At 46.8% G+C, this 18,216-nt stretch overlaps 1 protein-coding gene across 5 annotated transcripts in view; it reads left to right on the plus strand.

The window, feature by feature from the left end:
- KCNH6 (potassium voltage-gated channel subfamily H member 6) overlaps window positions 1–18,216 on the plus strand; it is a 124,200-nt gene that overhangs the window by 72,343 nt on the left and 33,641 nt on the right. For 4 of the 5 annotated variants that reach the window (XM_083709064.1, XM_083709066.1, XM_083709065.1 and 1 more), the window contains 2 exons: window positions 4,183–4,501; window positions 5,864–6,072. In XM_083709064.1, coding sequence (XP_083565190.1) covers window positions 4,183–4,501; window positions 5,864–6,072 — 528 coding nt within the window. The remainder of the gene's footprint in view (window positions 1–4,182; window positions 4,502–5,863; window positions 6,073–18,216) is intronic. The other variant, XM_083709068.1, reaches the window with a different exon arrangement.

Raw genomic sequence — 18,216 nt, forward strand, 5'->3', positions numbered from 1 at the left:
GGTGCTTAGTATCAGTATTTTCATAAACTCAGCAAAGTGTCCATTTGTGCAAACAGACTTATTTCATTTTATCCAGCCCACCCTCCAATGGGATGAGGGTGGCATACATGGTTCTTTGCCACCCCCCATTTTATATTTACAACAACCCTGTGAGGTCGATTAGGCCCAATGTCTCCCAGGGAGCATCATGGCTGAGTGAGGATCTGAACCCAGGTTGCCCTGGTCTGACACTGTGATAACCACTCCACCTCATTGGCTTGCTTATGCGATGATGTAATTTGGATAGCTATATTATTTGGTTAAAGAGATCAGGTAATCATTTAACTTCAGCAGCAGCAGTGCAGTTAGGTAACTTTAGATTTTAATGGTCTTGCATCAGGAACCCCTCTTTAGGTGGTAATGTCCAGCGTGCCCTGCTCTGTTTGGGGGAACCATTCTGATCCTTCTGCAGAGTGTGACCCTAAATCTCTGGCCCCAAGTCTTGCCCTGACAGCCCCACTGAACTTAAAAACAAATATATGAAATTTGTGTATGGAAGGAACAGTGGCAGTACTTGTCTGGAGAACAGAAATTCTAATGTGGAGGAATGGTCTGAGTTTATACATCGTTTCAGGACCAGGAAAAGGGACATGGAAGCCCAGTGACGGTAGGAAGAGGATATACCGTGTTTTTCGCTCTATAAGACGCACCAGACCACAAGACGCACCTAGTTTTTGGAGGAGGAAAACAAGGAAAAATATATTCTGAATCTCAGAAGCCAGAACAGCAAGAGGGATCACTGCGCAGTGAAAGCAGCAATCCCTCTTGCTGTTTTGGCTTCTGTGATAGCTGCGCAGCCTGCATTCGCTCCATGAGACGCACACAGATTCCCCCTTACTTTTTCGGAGGGAAAAGTGAGTCTTGTAGAGCAAAAAATACGGTATCAGTTGCAGTTTATCCCTCCAAGTGCTTGTGTGTGGGTTGAATACAGTTTAACAATCTCACCTTTGGCAGCAAAAATTAAAAGCATGGGAATTGGGCTGTTTTGAGCAACTCCAGCTATGAAGTGAACTGGATTCTCTTTCCTACCCTGCTTTGCAAAGAATCAGGCAACAACTTGTAAAATTTAAAAATAAGAAGCATTGGTTCACAGCAACAGCAGCAGTAAAAACGATGCAGGCAAAATACTTGCCGTATTTTTCGCTCTATAGGACACACTTTTCCCCCTCCAAAAATTAAGGGGAAATGTGTGTCCAAACCTATGGAGTGAATGCAGGATCCCTGGCTTCAGCGATAGCAAGGCGAAGCCTCCGAAGCTTGCGCTCCGGAGGCTTCGCGTTGCTTTCGCTGAAGTCAAGAGAGTCTGGTCTTTGAGGCTGGCGGTGGGGGAAAGCAGCTCTTCCCCCCACTGCCAGCCCCACAGGCTCGGGGGGCAGCGGGAAGGCGCGTGATGCCTTCACACTACTCCCCCCCCCTCCTGCAAAAGCACACAAAAGCTGAGCGCTCTTTAAAGGCTGCACGGCTTCTGCGGGCTTTTCTACGAGGTGGGGGAATTCCCCCACCTCCTAGAAAAGCCTGCAGGAGCCGCGCAGCCTTTAAAGAGTGCACCGCTCTTGGGGGCTTTTCACCAAGGAGGGAGAAGGGACTGACTGGCCGAGTCAGTCCCTTCTCCCTCCTGTGGGCTTTTGCGGGAGATGGGGGAATTCCCCCACCTTCCGCAATAGCAGGGAGAAGGTCTGGGAGCAGTGCACAGGCTGCGTGCAGCCTGTCCACTGCTCCCAGAGCTGGGGGGGGGGATCATATTTTTTCCCTTGATTTCTCCCTCTGAAAACTATGTGCGTCCTATGGTCAGGTGCGCCCTATAGAGCGAAAAATACGATGTATTTACTGTATTACTAGTTTGCCAAAAGCTGGAGCAAGCAGAGGTATGTCTGCCCCCAACACTGGCCAAATGAAAAGGAGGGAGGAAGGAAGAAGCAGGTAATCACTACATGCTCCTTCCTCTCCTGGAGCAGAGGGGAAATGACATCACACAGAGCCCTCTCTACCAATTGTATTTCTATGGTCTCAGTATCTGCATATCGGCAGCGCAGCTCTTTGGACGTAGCCCCTTCTCATGCCAACTAGTAAGAAGATGCATTTGTTAGGTTTGACTAACAATATCCTCCTGTGATATTCCAAGGGGGAGTGTGTATGAGTGGAAGCAGATTATCGTTTTCTGCATGGTCACTGCGTTAAAATTGTCCACGGTGCATCTCTTCAAGTCCGGAAACCTGATTGTGGACCCGAGTTATGAGCAGATTGCTACCAACCATGACTGCCCCCATATATTGCCGTGTTCCTGCTGCAAACGACTGCATCTCCAGATAAATGGGCTCCCTTTGGAAAGGCTCCATTCTGCTGCCAGGACCACATGATAGGGAAAGTTACAACATGTCTTGCTGATGCATAACTGTTTTGGCACAGGTGGTGCTTCCGTTGTCTGGAGATCTCGGTGCATTCTGTCTGTCCACCACATGCACACATACCCCAGAGATCTTGGGATGGGGTGGGGGTTCTCTTGCATAGATATTGCAGCCTGGGGGTGGGGGTGGGAACCCAGATGTCTTCATTTATTTAAAGCAAAACCCTTGGCTCATGTCAAAGCATAAGCCCCAGAACTGAACCTTCTGTAAGCCAGGTCTTTCTCCCACCTGACTTATCTACTTTACTGACTCAGATTTAGTAGGGGAGGCTGTTGGCTTTTACTTCCTAAAGAATCTGTGCTAGCTGCAAACACATTCATTAGGAGCAAGCATACGTTTTCTTTCCCCTCCCCTCCCTATAATGATAATGAATTGATGCCCTCTGTAGCATTCCTTGCAACAAGCCAGTATTAATCACACCACCTGTACATTAGCAACAACTGCTAGAGAGCTGCTTTCTTTACGGTAATGAAGGCACTATAAGCAGTGTAAAGATGCCAGGCCCTGATAGTAGTGAATCTCATAAATGAACAGTATTTTAGTAGGAGGGAGACACCTTTTTTCACCCTTATTCCAGTCCCCCCCCCTTTTTTAACTCTCTCGGAGAGACTGCATATGGCTAGTGTTTACGGACAAATGTGGCCACATGCAGGCAGACACCATGGACATAAAAAAAGCCATCTTCTTGAAATACTTGCAGGTTGCCAGGATAAAACTGAAATTTAGCCATAGAAAATGCTGTGCTAGTTTCAATGATTGCATTCCCTGTGGTCATATGATTTCACCTATGGGAATATGTCTTAAAGAACAGGTAACTGTAGGAAAATTGCAGGGAATATTGACATTTTCTCAGTGGGGTGGGGGGACCTGGTTATATAAATTCACCATTAGTGAAAAAAGTGAATAAGAACTAGAGATGTATTGTTCCTTTAAAGTAATGGTGGCATGCAATTATCAGAGTATTGTGTAGCGATTAATTCTCCCTGGGTCCGATACCTTTTCTTGTTGTTCCGTGGCTGTGCCTTGAGGACAGATGATCTTACCCACTGACTCAGATCTTATCAAATGTACAGAAAAATCCAAAGACAGATTTTATTTAATCAAGCTTCAATTCATCAGGTAATATCAGATTTTCCCAGGCGACAGTGAGGGAACAACAACAAAAAAGACATTGGATTAGGAGGAATTACTCAGTACATGATATGGTCAAAATGTGGGTCAAGCAAAAGTGTGGATGAGCCTTGAGCTAAAAAACCAAGATGATCCTGGTTCAAATCACCTCTGACACTAAATCATTAGGTAGGCTTTAGGTAAGGCACTGGTCTCACAGTCTTATTGTCCCTATCTGTAATATGGGAGTGATAGTACTGACCTACCTAGAGAGCAGTTCGGAGGAGATTACTGAGATAATGCATGTGAAATGCTTTGAGTATGTGTAAATGTGAAGCACCAGTATCACATGGAAAGATGCATATTTATGCATATATTGCCTTGCATTCCTATCCTGCCTTTCTTCCATGGCCATGCTTGAGGCTCCCAGGCAGTCAGTCACCCATCCAAATATTTGCAACCAGGCAGTGGAATGACTTGCGCTGAGAAGATACTCCAATGTGGAGATCAGCCCATTGCCCAGGACCTCCCATTCCTTTCTCCTTCCTTTGTTCCTCCCCTCTTCTGTTGCTTTTAAACATTCAAGAGCTCCTCTTAATGAAACACTTTCTCCCTGGCTGTCTTAAAGCCTGGAGGGGACTCCTTAAAGCTGAGGGAGTTGAAGACTGTGTCCATGGAGAACTGTGTCCAATCTGAGACCGAAGCACTGCTGGGGAAGGAGAGGAGATCGAGCCTGGAGACGGCATCTGACACTGAAGTGCGACACTCCGCCCCAGCGCAAGAGCTGCCTTCTCTAGGGCTTCGTGGGTTGCGCCCTGCCAGGGGTTTGGGCCGGTTCCATCTTGGGGGCAGCTTCCATAGCCTCCGCCAGGTCTCCTCCTTGGAGAATTTGGAGGCTGCAAGGTCTGAGTTCCAGAGAAAATTCAGGGAAAGGAGGGCAAACTCAGGTAGGGGGAAAGCATGCATGCCCAAGTACTCATTCTAACTACTATGTGCCATTGGGCTGTTGTTGATTGTGTTCACTTTTTGGGCCTTATAATCCTTGCAGAAGGTGGCTAGGCATGGGGCTCCCCAATTTAGTAAGCTGACGACAGCGTTGATATCTGCACCCATGACAATGTCTAAACATTTCTTCCTTGGCTTTTAGAAAGCCCTTTTTTTATAGGGAAACAAACCCACTAAAAGAAGTTCTTACGTATCAAGGGTCCAGTTCATTGTATGGTAGATCTCACAATTGAATGTTGGGATTTCTGAAGCAAACTGGAGTTCAGTTCCCTATGCCCTACATACAGAAGGAGACGAGAAATGGAGAGGGGAAAGGCACGTTCATTCCTGTGAGAGGGCAGGAACAAATGGGAAACAGCTTCTGGCTCTCTTCCGATTTTGCTCCATGCTCCCAAACATATACTTGGTTGGAGAGCCTAAACAATAGCCAGGAAATGTTAAATAGATGCCATAGCACAACTCACGATTTCAAGACGCTGCAAATTAGCCAGGCCAGACCTACATCTTGGATAGGCCCTTATTTTTAATCTGGTACCTCACAGGTCTCTCTTTTTAATATTCATAAAAATACTCAATGAGCAGCCACCCCGCTACTGCCAAAAGCGATGGGCCAAGTAACCTCTGTGATTATAGCTGGCACCATAATATTCTCCAGCTTGTGGGGAAGCCAGAATTATTTAATTTAGAAAGGGAAGTGACCAGCCCCTTGACATTAACAGTACAGCAGATAGCATTAAACTGGGAGGGAGCGGAAAGGGACAGAAGTTTGAAGAATATCTGCTCCTGGGTTGATTCCACAAAATTATGTATTTTATGACCCTTATCACTTGTGTAACATATTTTCAACTCTTCTAGTATCTGTGAGGGATTTGAGCAAGATGCTCACTACCATCTATTTATACTAAATGAGATAGGGATGGGGCCAATGTGACCCTCTGGATGTTTGACTAGACATTCCACCATCCTTGACCAGAGTTGAATTTTGCTATATTGTCACTCGTTTCACAGTGCTGTTTCCCTAATTCAAAGTATCCCCACCTCACAGAATAGAATATAGGTCCCTTATCTCAAAACTTTATATTTCTGGTAAATACCACCAAAGCAAAACCGCAGTGTCCCATATGTTGGGGGGCAAGAATGATCTCATGACCCTGTTCTCCTATCTCCTTGGCAGTAGGAAGTGAGTTGTTCTGACTTCCTGCATACAGTATGTGGAGTTCTAGGCACTGATGCCATCAGTTGTGAATTTTATTGACAAACTGGTGATGAAATTTTAATTCCCTTCCTCCCTGTTTCCCCTTCAGAGGCGTCCCATGTCAAGCCCAACCAGAATTCCACCTCAGACTCCGACCTTATGAGATACAGGACAATCAGTCAGATCCCCCAGTTCACCCTCAACTTTGTGGAGTTCAACCTAGAGAAACATCGCTCAGGTTCTACCACGGAGATTGAAATCATCGCACCCCACAAGGTGACAGAGCGCACGCAGAACGTCACCGAAAAGGTCACTCAGGTATGTGGATCTCTCAACGTTCCAACCACCAGGTTTAGAGTGCGGGAGCCAAAGGTGAATTGTTGCCAGGACAAGAAGTAGGCCAAAATGATACAAAATAAAATGAAACAAGGAAGAATGGAGAAGACGTATCCTTAACCACTTCAGCTTTTAACCTAGTCTTTAAATATCTGGATTATTACCTACTTGGATGTACAGGAACATAGGAGGGAAATGTGAGAGCACACGAGGACCATAAGCTTAGATGGTGTTGGCTGCATTTATTATTACTATTATTATTACGGATTAGACAGCAGTAGAAAGATCCATAACTTTGTTTAATCCAGGGGTGGGTGACCCTCCAGGCTTTGTTGGATTACAACTCCCATCAGCTCCACCATGCATGGTCAGGGTTGGTGGCAGTTGTACTCCAACAACATCTGGAGGAATGAAGACAGAGAAACCAGTAGGAGAACACTTCAATCTCCCAGGGCATTCTATACAAGATCTCAAAGTAGCTGTCTTATTACAAAAGAATTTCAGAAATAGACTGGAAAGAGAAGTTGCTGAATTGCAACTTACTACTAAACTTAAAACCATGGAGAGACCTGATCTGAATAGAGACATTGGATTCTTATCTCATTATATTAAGCTATTTTTAGCCACCTCACCCCTTCCTTTTTCCTGTAAGACCAATTGCAGTCGTTAACAGTCGTCAACAGGTTTATCACACCTATCAGCCAATCACCCATTCCCACCACCCTTCTGAGTAATACCCCTCCCCACCCTCTCGCTATATATAAGGGTCTGGTGACTTCTGTTTCAGTGTATCTGAAGAAGTGTGCATGCACACGAAAACTCATACCAATAACAAACTTAGTTGGTCTCCAAGGTACTACTGGAAGCAACTTTTCTATTTTGTTTCGACTATGGCAGACCAACGGGACGCGGGTGGCGCTGTGGGTTAAAGCCTCAGCGCCTAGGGCTTGCCGATCGAAAGGTCGGTGGTTCGAATCCTCGCAGCGGGGTGCACTCCCGTTGCTCGGTCCCAGCGCCTGCCAACCTAGCAGTTCGAAAGCACCCCCAGGTGCAAGTAGATAAATAGGGACCGCTTACTAGCGGGAAGGTAAACGGCGTTTCCGTGTGCTGCGCTGGCTCACCAGATGCAGCTTTGTCACGCTGGCCACGTGACCCGGAAGTGTCTCCGGACAGCGCTGGCCCCTGGCCTCTTAAGTGAGATGGGCGCACAACCCCAGAGTCTGTCAAGACTGGCCCGTACGGGCAGGGGTACCTTTACCTTTACCTATGGCAGACCAACACAGCTACCTACCTGTAACTAGAACATCTGGAGGGTCAAAGGTTTCCTCACCCACCCCGGATTAAACAAAGTCATGGATCTTTCTACTACTGTAGTTGCTCAAGAGAAACTCCCATGTTCAGGGGCAGAGTACTAGATGCTACGTACAAAAACATGTGCAGGGCCAACTTCATACTAACCTGCTTAGGGGCTTCCTGGAGGCAGCCGGCCAGCTACTGTAGGAAAGAGGACTAAACTGAATTTGGGTTTGGTCCAGGAGAGCATATCTTACACTTTTAATAGCAATGGCAGCCTAGTGCACCTCTCACCCATTTGACCTCATGAGGTTGGTCTTAAGCTTTTCTGGGCACATAGCTCCCCCTAAACTCTTTAAAGCAACCTCTAGGGCATGGTGCTTTCTCAGTGCATTGACTTAGACTTTGTATGGGTTGGTGCCAGGGAGCAGGGAGGACAGGAGCAGTTGCAGCACAGGAGCTGCTGCTAGGCAACAGGATTGATGCCTGATCAGTAGCGACACCAACTTGTCAATACTGGGTCATTAGCTGGCTGGAGGTGACAGGATTAGAGCTGACAGGACATTGCTGAAGGCTGGACAGAAAGGGCAGAGTCTATGAACGCTCCGCTGTCGTGGATCTACCACAGTCATCATCATGCCAGTAAACATCAGCCATTAGTTCTGCAGGCGAAAAAGGTTCGAGGAAGATGCCCCAAGATCCTTAGGTTAAGGCACGGGATCCTGATAGCATGTGGGTCACATAAACTAATATTCAGTTCATATGGAGAGTTCTTAGAGATCGCTCCCATCCCCAGCATTTGTGGGCTAATAAGCATACAGGCAGTTTCGCTAGACAGCTTTTCTCAAAGCTGTGGGGCTTGCTATGATATCACAGTGCATAGCTCGCCAGTCTGCTGATTAAGGTAAAGGTAAAGGGACCCTTGACCATTAGGTCCAGTCATGACCGACTCTGGGGTTGCGGCGCTCATCTCGCTTTACTGGCTGAGGGAGCCGGCGTACAGCTTCCGTGTCATGTGGCCAGCCTGACTAAGCGGCTTCTGGCGAACCAGAGCAGCACACGGAAACGCCGTTTACCTTCCTGCTGGAGCGGTACCTATTTATCTACTTGCACTCTGACGTGCTTTCAAACTGCTAGGTTGGCAGGAGCAGGGACTGAGCAACGGGAGCTCACCCCGTCACGAGGATTCGAACCGCCGACCTTCTGATCGGCAAGTCCTAGGCTCTGTGGTTTAACCCACAGTGCCACCCACCACCCGCGTCTGCTGATTAGCAAGGAGCATAAAGAGCTGTTTGATAGTGGAATGGACTCCCTCGGAACGTGGTGGAATATCCATTGGCGTTTTTTAAGAGGTTGGATGGCCACCTGTCATGGACGAATTAGTTGAGATTCCAGCATTGCAGTGGTTTGGACTAGATGGCCCTCAGGGATACCTTCCAACAATATAGTTATGTGATTCTATGAAAGAAACAGGGATGCGGGTGGCACTGTGGTCTAAACCACTGAGCCTAGGGCTTGCCAATCAGAAGGTCGGCGGTTCGAATCCCCTCTACAGGGTGAGCTCCCGTTGTTCGGTCCCAGCTCCTGCCCACCTAGCAGTTCGAAAGCACATCAAAGTGCAAGTAGATAAATAGGTACTGCTCCGGCGGTGTTTCTGTGTGCTGCTCTGGTTCGCTAGAAGTGGCTTAGTCATGCTGGCCACATGACCCAGAAGCTGTCTGAGACAAATGCCAGCTCCCTCGGCCTGTAGAGCGAGATGAGCGCCACAACCCCAGAGTCGTCTGCGACTGGACCTAACGGTCAGGGGTACCTTTACCTTTTGATGAAAGAAACAGGAAAGAATAGAAACCCTGTAGGGTCCTCACCATTTCACCAGTGTCTTAGTCTTTATTTTTTAAAGTGCCTGGGAGTAAGGAGGCTGTTCACACAATCATAGGATGTTGCTGCTCAACCCATGATGAGTCAGCTGGGTGCATCAGACACCATGTTATAGAATTATGCTTCTGATACACTTTCCTGCTGGCATGCCAAAGGCCAAATTCTGCTCATGCTGGTGGATGCATAAAACTGGCAAAACTCTAGACTTCTCACATGCGGAGGTAGGTTTGAGAAGGTCTGCAATTGTAACTGACAGAAAATACGAAGGTTTGGGGTTCCTCTTGAAATGGAGATGAAGAGTGTAGATGGGAGTAGTATTGGTAGCGGTTTCCTCAAACGTGGCCCTGACTTGTTCCCCATTTGAAGAGGCTTTTCGCTGTGCCCTCCTAAAACACGTGAGCAAAACACATTTAACGTTGTGATGGTTCTGCAAGGAGGTGTTGGCAGCTGGTAGATCAAACTGTGGGTTTTCCCTGCAAAATGTGTGTGGCATTTGTTCTGTGTGTTTTGTATTTCATTCCATCTTGGCCACATTTCACCAGATGCATTCTTCTTAAGAGGAAAAAGATCACACAGGATCCAGCCTTGCACTGAAAGTTGGGATCCTAGGGTAAATGTATGTCTGGGAGTGGCCACTGAGACCATTTAACACCAGTCTTGAAAGACCTTCATTGGTTCCCAGTGTGTTTCCGAGCACAATTCAGAGTATTGGTGCTGATCTTTAAAGCCCTAAATGGCCTCAGCCCAGTGTACCTGAAGGAGCGTCTCCACCTCCATCGTTCAGCCCGGACACTGAGGTCCCACTCTGAGGGCTTTCTGGTGGTTTCCTCCCTGCAAGAAGTGAGGTTACAGGGAACCAGGCAGAGGACCTTTTCGGTAGTGGCGCCCGCCCTGTGGAATGCCCTCCCATCAGATGTCAAGGAAATAAACAACTATCTGACTTTTAGAAGACATCTGAAGGCAGCCCTGTTTAGGGAAGTTTTTTTATGTTTGATGCTTTATCATGTTTTTAATAATCTGTTGGGAGCTGCCCAGAATGGCTGGGGAGGCCTGCCCAGATGGGCGGGGTACAAGTATTATTATGATTATGATTATGATTATTATTATTATTATTATTATATGTGATGGTAAACAGGAGAGAGGGTCGTGGTACTTGAAGAGTTTCCAAAAGTACTACTAACTAACCCCTGCTTACCACATGCATGCAAGTCAGGAAGCGTGTGTGCCTGTGTAGTGTATTTCTGAGTGTGATCACAGCTCTTTCCCACCATTCTGGGGAGTGATGTAAGCAACCCAGTGTCTAGGCTAGGGAGCACAGCACCACTCCCCTCTCCCCTCCCTGAGTCTCGCTCCCCGGCTCACACAGGCAGCACTTACTTCCAACACACAGAGAGAAATGAGTCTGAAACTCAAGCTGAAGCCGGTGAGTGATGAGAGAAAACGGTTTGGAGGGGTTGGGTGCGTATGTGTCGGGGCTTAAGCGTCGTTCTTTACACGGGAAGGACAAAAAAACTTATAATGGAAGCTGGTCATAAGTCAGATTTTCAGGGGGGCAAGCATCCTTCATTTTCCATGCAAACCTCACTGCTGTTCTGGGCCCCCTTCTGCACAGGTAGGATAATGAGTTGTCGCTATGCCAAGGCTCAGGTAGGCATCAGAATATCATCAAGAATTCATTGGTGATGATGCCTTCCTGCAGGGTGAGACTCAGTGCAAAAGGACAAGGGACTAAAGTCCTACCCCACCATTTGCTAAAACCCACAGTTATTAGATTTGCGGGGCTCCTCTCAAACCCCTGCTACTTATTTCTCTGCGGCACGGCTCTCGGATTTTTCTAAACCTTTGAGCGCTTGAATGAAGACACTTGGTGGGCAAAATAGCACTGGGTGCACACTTCCTGTGGCATTTGCTGCAAACTCCTCTAACTGTTTCACTCATTTTTATAGCGCTGTGTGGATAATGATATGGGTGAGGGAGAACTTTGAGGCTGTTCACATTTAAAGGCAAATTTGTTCATGAAACAATACGAGAGCCGAAACAGCCATCCTTCAAAATTTGCACTTCTCTGAATTTTGCTGCGCAAACTGCCAGCAAAGTAATGTGTACAAACATGCATATAAATTGGGTAAAGTGTGCATGTGCATGAACATGTACCGGTGAAAGATAAGATGCGGAGATGATTTGTTTTGGGGGAAATTGCTTTGCAACGTTGCGTATATCAGGCAAAATTGCATGCAGAAATTTGCACTAGCATGCTGGTGAATTTTCATGAGGGCTGATTTGGAAATGTGGGGACCTGAACTTAAGGGTGGGAAAATGAGAAGCTGAGAGAGACACATTCACTCATCCCTATATTGCAACACACATTTCCCCCGATTACATAGGAAATTGCTTGTTGCGGGGTCAACACTGTGAACATTATTCAGGTGTAAAGAGAGTTTATCCATGGTAAACTGAGAAAAAGAAGAAGAATCCTTTTTTAGAAACTACACATACTGATCAGGAAGTTCTGCTTATTTCTGGAGGTGATTGAGGAAGAGGGTTTGGGAGAGGAAATAATCATCTTATTCATAGTATCCATCTAGGTAATGCCGTACAAACCTCAGGAATGCCTTCCTTTTTCATGTGCTTCTAGAAGGATAATATTAGGTAGTAAAGGGGCATAGAGAAGTTGCACAAGTTCTTTATGTTTCTGAAAGATTTAACTTGTTAAGAATGTTAGGACTAGTACTCCATAAATGAAAAAAGAGCATTTGATAAGAGGGCAAGGCAGGCTGAGCACTTTGGTGAAACTGTGCGCATTTGCAAAGGAGTGGGGCAAGGGCGAGAAGGAAGTCAAAAAGCAAAGACAAACCACTGATGAAAGAATGCAATATGAAAACATTAAGAGAATGGAATTATGCCGCCCGGGTGTTTACTTACTGCTGGAGATGTTGAACATGCTGGTTACAGGCATCTGACCGATATATACCTGTACTAAAGAAAAGAAAAATGTCAGTAAAGAATAGAGTTTGTTTTAAAGGAAAATGCAAAACCATCCATTATTTTATTTTATTTTTTTAAGTCAGTGTGGGGAAAAGGAAGCCATAGAGTTGGCAGGCAGTTTAATGGGCAGCGGGGACCTTTGTGATGGCAGTACATTTCACAAGTTGTGCCATGGTTCTTCTATGGGATTTTTTTATAGCTGCAGTTTGAAGTGGAAGACTAGCCCATCTCTCTTGCACCATTCTTGTTCTGAATCCCAAAGTTACTTTTACCCCCCACCGGGTAAAGGGTTTATATACATACGCTTCAGGTTACAGACGCTTCAGGTTACAGACTCTGCTATCCCAGAAATATTACCTTGGGTTAAGAACTATGCTTCAGGATGAGAACAGAAATCGTGCTCTGGCGGCACGGCAGCAGCAGAAGGCCCCATTAGCTAAAGTGGTGCTTCAGGTTAAGAACAGTTTCAGGTTAAGAACAAACCTCCGGAATAAATTAAGTACTTAACCTGAGGTGCCACTGTAAGTCTCTTTTCCTGCCGCATTAGTCTTGCACATCAAATACAGAATTGTAATTAAAAAATAGAGAGAGAATCTTCCAAAACATCATGGTATCATAGTGCGTTAAATGTGCAGGGTGAATGTGGCCTAAATCTGGCAGGCTGCCTCATTGGTGCATGTGTGCTTTTGCAGTCCTTCTGCAGCAGTTAAACTGATGCAATGGTTCTATACCATAGAACTTCACCCTTGCAGTCCTGTATCAAGATCAGGGACTCTCATGTGTGCGTGTATTCCAATTCCAGGGAGCATGGGTGAAACAGTCAGGGTCTGTCTCTGTTACAGTGTGTCATGATGTAATTTCTCGGGCACCGCAAATATACATGGCACGAGGCAAACCTCTCTGAAATCAATATGAGCTTTTCAGCCTGCTTCAGTGAGGTTTTTGTGTTCAGCATTTGGCTAACTCGTTATGAACATCTTGGATCTGTTGCCCGGCTTCCCAGACCTCCATGACTCCCATCTCCAGGGTTTGTCACAGCACTTGCGCACTCAACCTTCCCACTGCCTCTTGGAACAATTGGATTTTGGTCACTTTTTCCTATTCCCTGGCCCCTCCCTCAAGAGCCACGTAGCTGGCCTCTTGTCTCTTGATTGGTGCTTTCCTCTCAATCCAGAGACCAGTGATTGATTGGTTTTGATTAATCTCTACCAGGCTACCAAATGCCCTTTGCAGTCCGATGTCTCCTGCATATGCGTGTATGCTTGTATGAGAGACTGAGAGAGGAGCCATCTCATTGCCATGGATGGGATCTGAACTTGACTGCAGACCCAACAGGGATAAGTTATTTTATTCTTGCCGTATACCAGAGGAATAGTCTACCTGCAAAATGCAGTGCAATGCTGTTGCTTCAGCCATTGCAGTGACACAACCTGCTTCTTAACAAGCTTTGTCACTCAGTATTTTTGTGTTTTCTTAAATTAACACTTAGGCTTCTCATCAGAGCTTGTTGCCACTGCAAGGAGGGCTCATGTTCATGTGGAGAAGGATAGGATTTTTCCTGGTGCTCTGTGCCACCCTGGTTTGTTGCATATGTTGAGCAAAATGGGTCTCATCAGGTACAGGGGTCCAGTGGCATAGTGTGGGTTGCCGACACCCGCAGTGGGTTAGCTGCTGATGCTGCTGGAGGACCTCCACCAGAGCAAAGTGGGGCTATGGTGCACTGCCTGCCCGCACAGAGGGGAGCTCGGCCAGCCGATGTGGCCCTTGGCAGGCAAATCCCCCTGATGCCTGCAAAGAGGAGTTCTGGGCCAAGCCACACTGCCTACTTCCATCTGTACCCATTCGCTGTGGGCCTGAGCTGCTCTACCACCTTCGCCAGGGTGGGGCTCCCCTTTGAAGCTGGGGCCTGCATGGGGGCGCCTGGTTGTACCCCCTCAGAATTTTGCACCCAGGGCCACGGCCCCCTGCCCGCTCCCCACTATGCTACGCCACTGCAGGGGTCACTCAACCATGAGTTGTAGTGTTGCACCAGTGTATCAAAATACCCAACATGTGCAACAAATCAAGATGGCCTTCCACAAGTAAGATGTGTGCAAAAATAGGTCAGGATTGGGGGTAGAGGTAGTCATAAAGGATATTCTAGGTTGTTGGTAATCCTGAGTAACTAATCGTAAACAGACCACCCCTCTTGTACTCATGCATGAATGTAAGTTCTTTCATTCTGAAATAAGAGGAAGGCAGTATTAAAAAGTAAAGGTTAGCTATGTTGGCCCATAAGAAAAATCTGTATGAAGCCAAGGTGCCTCTGTTTCATTTAAGGATGCAAGCAAACCTGGGTAGCAACTGGTATTCCCCCAGTGGTGGGGAATCAGACATAGCTATGTTTCTTCTTCCCAGTAAGCCTTTGTCCAATTCAATAACTGCACAGCACTAAAGGAGCCTCTCCTGATTGTCTGCTACCTCCTCTTGACTTCTGCCTTAAGACTCTTACAAGAGGGAGACTCTTGGCATTATGATACCAGTCAGGCCCCCTCTTGAAATGACCATGCTGTGAGATGCTGGACTCCCTCCAGGCAAACTGAAGGTGTAAATAGGCGAATAAACCATATTTGTTACCTTTCCCGCCCCGACCTGGCCACAGTGATCCATGCGACGGTCACCTTCAGGCTTGACTACTGTAATTCGCTCTACGCGGGGCTGCCCTTGAAGCTGTCCCAGAAACTCCAGCGGGTGCAGAATGCTGCAGCAAGGCTCCTCACGGGGTCTCTGCCACGGGAGCATATTCACCCAGTGCTTTTCCACTGGCTGCACTGGCTCCCGGTGGAGTACAGGGTCAGATTTAAGGTGCTGGTTTTGACCTTTAAAGCCCTTCATGGCCTAGGACCCTCATGCCTACGGGTATGCCCCACGGAGGACCTTAAGGTCCATAAATAGCAACACCCTAGAGATCCCTGGCCCTAAGGAAGTTAGATTAGCCTCAACCAGAGCCAGGGCCTTCTCAACACACTGGCGGAATGCTCTGCCTCATGAGACCAGGGCCCTGCGGGATCTGATCTCTTTCCGCAGGGCCTGTAAGACAGAGTTGTTCCACCTGGCCTTTGGCTTAGAATCAGTTTGATTCCCTCCCCCTCTTTCTTTTTCCTTTCTCCTCCTGTGAAGAGGCTGCATCCTAATGTTTTAATGTTGTATTTTAATCTTGTTTTTTAAATTGTATTTTTTAAATTGTATTTTATTATTGGTTGTTAGTAGCCCTGAGCCCAGTCTTGGCTGGGGAGGGCAGGGTATAAATATAAATATAAATATAAATATAAATATAAATATAAATATAAATATAAATATAAATATAAATATAAATATAAATAATATAAATATAAATAAATTTCTGAAGCTATGACAGTCTCTGCTGTGTCTCAATCCTCCCAAGGAACCCAGACCCTGGGTGAGTGCCTGGGCTCTTGCCACCGTCCGGCATAAAGAGGGGAAGCACCCAACTTTTGTAACGGTATTCATGGTCAGAACAGCCTGGGGTTTTAACAGTTGGAGATGGAGAACGCTCTTGTGTGTTCCTTGTGAACTTCCTGTGTTGTTCCTGAGCAGGTTGCTTTTCTTAGAATCAGACTCCAAGCCCTTCAAGTAAATCCAATCAGGAATAACTTTATTTAGGTCCACACTGCCTTCCTCCTCTCACTCACCTCTACGGAAACTTCCTTCCCCAAGTACTTCCCTGGACCCAGGAACTATGTGTACACGTCTATAGGATACAGACAGTGATGGGCAAACCTGTGGGATATTTCAGAAAGATTTGCCATATGTGCTCGAATAGCAGCAATAGCTAGGTTAAATGATGTTTGCTATACACCAGTTTCTTGGGGCTTGGCGTTTACTCTCTCCCCCATCTCCTGAGCAATAAGAGGCCACAAATTAAGCCTTAAAAATAAATGGAAAACATGACTTTTTAAATAGTATTATAATTTGGTATTGCACTTATGTGGCTTTTATTGGATTGTTATAAATGAAAATTAATTTTAAAAATGATCAAACAAAAATAAATGGAAAACAAATGTTATTTCACAAATCCACCTTAGACCACTGCATGACTCACTGCCCCAGCTGTTAGCACTTTAAAAAATAGTGCAATTGCCATGAAAAATGAATCTACAATTAGGTCTGCTTTTAAAGGTTAACTGGAGTTTTGCAAAGGGTCTGTGAAACTCACTTTTGAGCTGTTGTGAATTTGGAGCCTTGAGACAATTGGCAGGGCTTATAAACGTGCTCGCTGTTGCAGGAAGGTAGGTGCAATCTCTTAAACTAAGGAGAATGTTTACATTTTAGGAACCTGGTGACAGAGAGCCCATCCAAGCGGTTTCCCTCTCATCTCATGCTTTGTGGGTCCAAGTAGTTTTGTCTTTGCCCCACTGCTCTCCCCTGGAAAACACATGGATTATTTCTAAATTGGAACAAATGGCCATCCGCGGAAAAACGGATTGCTGTTTGTTCCAATTCAGCGCTGAACCCCAGGTTTTCCCCGGGGGGATGCAGCAGAGCAAAAACAAGGGTGGATGAGACCTTAGATGAAAGGTTTGTTTTCACATGGGAGACTTAAGTCCGGTTTGCTGGGATTCTAATGGGAATGATAAATCTATACTGACAGAGACATGTTGTGGTGTTAAAAGAAGACCCACCCTTTACTAAGTCCTTCCTGGGCTTATGTGCTGAACTGGACTGTTGGAGCAACGGGTGGCCACGCCTCCACCCAAAACTTAAGTACCTTCTTCCAATAGCACAAGTGCACTGTCAGGCTTCTGGGAATCGGATCCCTCCCCCGGTGGCAGTAAATAAGCAGATCAAATGAAAGGAGTGTTCTTACCAGTTTGTCTCTCACTGTGATTATTAAAGAAACTAAGGAATGCATTTCTCTCTAAAAATGGCGTTGCTCCCAGTAAAGGTTTACCCCCTCCATCCCCATTAATCTACGTCATTCCTACGTCGGGTAATCTGAGCTTGTTGCCGCTGCGCTCTCTGTTCTATCACTCTCAAAGCCCGTCTGGTCTTAGGTGAAGGGGGTTGGGAATGCTTTCCAAGGACACTGAATCTGCCAGCTCTCTCTTTCCTGGCGTTTCCTCTCCTAGCTGCTCGTCACTCAGTATTTCCCAGCTTTTCCCCTCTGGACTATGCCCCTCTGCAAACCACTGTTCTAAATCAATACTGTCCTCCTGCCCTTGGGAAGGTTCAGGACAAGGGGGGGTGGCTCCCACCAGCCCTCCTCAGTCCAGTCCCTGACACGCACACAAGCTGCTATTCCTTCAACACAGAAGTTGTGCTGTTCCTGCCTCTTCAAGTCCCTCTTGTTCCTGGGGGACAATGGGGGTGGGGATGAAGGGGATTCTGCTGCCCCCTCCTCCAGGCGCCATCTCTTCCTCCTAGTGCACCTTGTTCTCCCTCCCCTCTCTCCAACGGCTCAGACCCCTCCCCATCCTCCAGATCCGGTTCCTGCCTCACAGGAGGCACAAAAACCCCATAAATTGCTACCTCTTCCACCCACTCGGCCGAGCCCTGCCAGTCCCTGGCACTTTTGTATGAGAGTCAAGCTCTGTGCATTCCCTGCCTTGCTTACACGAAGCACCGGCCCTCCCATTAGGCAGAGGGGGGCCATTGCCTCAGGCAGCAGGTGCTGGGAAACATGGAGCAGCAGCGAGATTTGGAAGGTTAGCAGTGTGCATGCCTTGCATCTCCTTAGCTAGCCTGTTGCTCCTAGATGCAGTAAAAGGTGCCACTTCTTAAAATTCAGCTGCTAGTCCCGTTGTTGGTTTTTGTACAAGGAATTGGAGCGGTACCGTCTTGTCCATCTTCGGCATCAAAATGTCTTTGAGCTGGCCCTGCGTGCAAGTAGGCATTGGCTCACAAGGAAGCCTTGTTCCAGAACTGTTTGGTCCTCCAAAAGGGAGGAGGAGGAGGAGGAGGAGGAGGAGG

Source organism: Podarcis gaigeae (genome assembly GCF_964106915.1).
Source record: "Podarcis gaigeae genome assembly, chromosome: 13".
NCBI classification, from domain to species: Eukaryota; Metazoa; Chordata; class Lepidosauria; order Squamata; family Lacertidae; genus Podarcis; species Podarcis gaigeae.